Source organism: Poecile atricapillus, chromosome 4 (assembly GCF_030490865.1).
Source record: "Poecile atricapillus isolate bPoeAtr1 chromosome 4, bPoeAtr1.hap1, whole genome shotgun sequence".
Lineage (NCBI taxonomy): Eukaryota > Metazoa > Chordata > Aves > Passeriformes > Paridae > Poecile > Poecile atricapillus.
This window is the reverse complement of record NC_081252.1, coordinates 16649084-16652082: the sequence shown is the minus strand read 5'-3', so window position 1 is coordinate 16652082 and position 2999 is coordinate 16649084. Positions and strand designations below refer to the sequence as shown.

The 2999-nt window shown below is 43.4% G+C and overlaps 1 protein-coding gene across 1 annotated transcript; it reads right to left on the bottom strand.

Moving 5' to 3' along the window:
- Window positions 1-547: 547 nt before the first annotated feature.
- On the bottom strand, window positions 548-2998 carry MRPS18C (mitochondrial ribosomal protein S18C). The gene is made up of 6 exons (XM_058837308.1): window positions 2860-2998; window positions 2684-2745; window positions 1602-1685; window positions 1115-1172; window positions 748-807; window positions 548-667 (listed from the first exon to the last, which is right to left on the bottom strand). Exons 1-6 carry the CDS (start codon window positions 2909-2911, stop codon window positions 591-593), a joined length of 393 nt encoding a protein of 130 aa, XP_058693291.1. The 5' UTR covers window positions 2912-2998; the 3' UTR covers window positions 548-590.
- Between the last annotated feature and the right edge of the window lies 1 nt (window position 2999).

The window sequence follows — 2999 nt, the reverse complement described above, 5'->3', positions numbered from 1 at the left end:
TCTTTTTCCCCCAGTGCATGAATTCTGTTTGGCATAAAGATAAGTCCAAAATGACACTCCCTCACTTTGCCTTCCAGAGTTCCATCTGTCTTCTCCCTCTCAGGGTTCAAAGACTATGCTACAGGATACTATGAGTCAGATAAGCAGGTCACATACTGCTTCAAAGTGATACAGCTTCAAGCTGCTGGTGAAGAAGCAGTGCTACTTTCCTGATGCAGGGAGCATCAAATGAACACTTAACAGAATCAGGTGAATACATGAACTGCCGTAGTTTAAGTACATTACTTTATCCTCAGGAAACCAGTACTTGTTTACTTCTCCCCATTTTACAACCCAGCAAGGGAAAAAACAGCCACCTGAGCTTTAGCAACACTGGTGAGCAGAGGAAGGGGTCCATACAGCTGCCAGTTTCTAATACTGCTTTAATCTTCCTTCAGACAATAACTTTCAGAAAATGCCTGAAGAAAAATAAAGAGAATGACTGACATCCACCCCTAAGTCAACCACACATTATGTTAGCAAACCACATTTCCAGCAGACAAGTATATAAAGATGAAACACAGTTTTATTGTTTATTTCTGTACAGTATATCACTCGGGATGTTTGATATTACATAGCTTGGGGTCTGTGAGAAATTGTGGGTTCTTAAACATAATCGGCATAAATCCTGTTAAAAAAAAAAAAAAAAGCGTTCTTAGTAGAAAAGTAGCCTTGAGCTGGAAAACTCAAAAGCAAAATCATACTTACCAAATACATGAGCTCTTTTAATGGCCTTTGTAATTTCCTTCTGCTTCTTATTACACAAGCCTAAAGAGATTAATTAGTTTCAACACTAAGCAAGTGATTGGAAGGTGAAAGGCATGGTACTGACAATTCCCTCTAGCTTTGATTAAGTCCTTCTAGAAAAATGCACGTGTGCTTTTACTGTTAAATACAAAATGCATACAATTAATGGGTATTTTAATTCCTTGACACAGGCTACTAAGTCAGGGGAATACTATTACGAAATAGTTGAGACTGGTTACTTCCAGAAAGACAGTTGATACACAGTTACTTAGACTCACAAAAACATTATTATTAACCCATATATAATTTAATTTCATACTTCACATACCTGTGATATGCCTGCCATAAATGGAGCCAGTATATGGAGAAACAAACTGGGAAAGAAGCTACTTAAAATTAAGAAAAATCAAAGTCAGTTTAAGAACTTTTTTTTTGAGCTTTATGTTATGTTACTACTTGCACTCTGTTTTTCATTTTTTTCATCTGTTTTTTTCTGCCTGAAGATAAAAGTACAGCTTGGAGCTAGGCAGTATTTACTATGGAAAAACTCCCATGCTTTGTGTCAGCTGAATTGTAACCAAGGACTCTATTTGTTAAAAAGCAAAGTTGTCACACATAATTAGTAGATTAAGCATCTCAGCATGACTGCATCATTTGACCCTTAACCTGCATATATTCTTACTCTTAAGTTTTAAGCCCCTATACATATGGAGTTTTTTAATCATTATTTTTTTAATCACTTTGGACTTCCTACAGATACATTTAAAAACAGTAAAGCAGTTACCTTATCTAGGGACAGCAACTTTCAAACTCACCTGCACATTCTTATAGTCCACATTTATTCCACATAAGACACATCTCTTTGGAGGGTCTTCATAGGGGTTCTCCATGTGTATGGGCTGAAATCAGAGAATTATTAACAGCTGTAAGCTTCACAAGAAAATAGAGAACATTTGTTACTTTTAATCCTTTGATCAGTATTTGTCCTAAAACCAGAAGAGCTATTTAGTGCACCACTGAAGTTTTTCAGTAACTTTATTAACTCACTTCTTAGTACCTTGCAACCTAAAAGATTTCTCCCAAGTAAACAGCCTTTTATATTTTAGTAACAATGACACTAGCAACTCTGTTAAATCATTCAGTAAGATATTGCTTACACCTTCTACTTGGAAATCAAAATCAACAGAAGCTGGTAGAAAAGTAATTTTGTCTGGTAAGTCACAAGAATTATTATTTTTTTTTTTTAATAATAATTTCAAAGCAAATGGCCTGGGGAAGCACCTGCGTGCTCACACTTTCTAAAGAGAGAGATTCAGAAATACCTCCTAAGGACTGAAAGCCTCCTCAAGCTTCAGAATACACCCAGCACCAAGTTCTTACAAGATGTGAAAGGTGATTTTTCACTTTTCACAGGGTCACAGAACAGTCAGGGTTGGAAGGGACCTTTGGACATCAGCCAGTCCAACCCCCTGGAGCAGGTGACAAAGGAACGTGCCCAGGTGGGGTTAGAATGTCTCCAGCAAGGAAACTTCACGAGCTCCACGGGCAGCCTGGTCCAGTGCTCTGCCACCCTCAGTATAAAGAAGTTTTTCCCCGTGCTGAGGTGAAAGTTCTTGTGTTTTTAGTTCATGGCCACTGGTCCTTGTCCTGTCGCTGGCTCCACATGCCAGTTACTAAGACAGCAGGTTTAACAGGCTCGAGTTAAGATATTGGAATACAGATCCGTGGGGCCTTAACTCCCAGTGCCTGATGTCCGCTCTCTGCGCTGCGCTCCCCAAACGGAGTCGGGGTCTGAGGAGCCCGAGCTACACAGTGCCCAGAGCAAAGCGATTCCAGCCATCGCTGGAGGAGAGGGAGCAGCGGGACAGCAGGGCGGGGCAGGTCGGAGAAGCCTCACCTGGTCGGAGCGCTCGGGTTGTCCCTCATGCTGCAGGCGGCGCGGCCGCGCCCACAGCGCCGCTGCAAGGGAGAGAGTGACAGGGTCAGCGGCGGCACGGCTCGGCATCCCAGACACGCGAACGCCCCCGCGGCCGCCTGCGACAGAGGGGGAGCGGACAAGCAGGAGGGACATACCGGGAACCAGGCGCTGCCAGGGCCTCCGCGCCGCCACGGCCCGCGCCGCCATCACACCCGCGCCGCGCACCGCCACTTCCGCTCTGGCGTCACTGCCGCCGGCCGCCTGCTGGCCAATAGCAGCGCGGCGTTCCCGACTG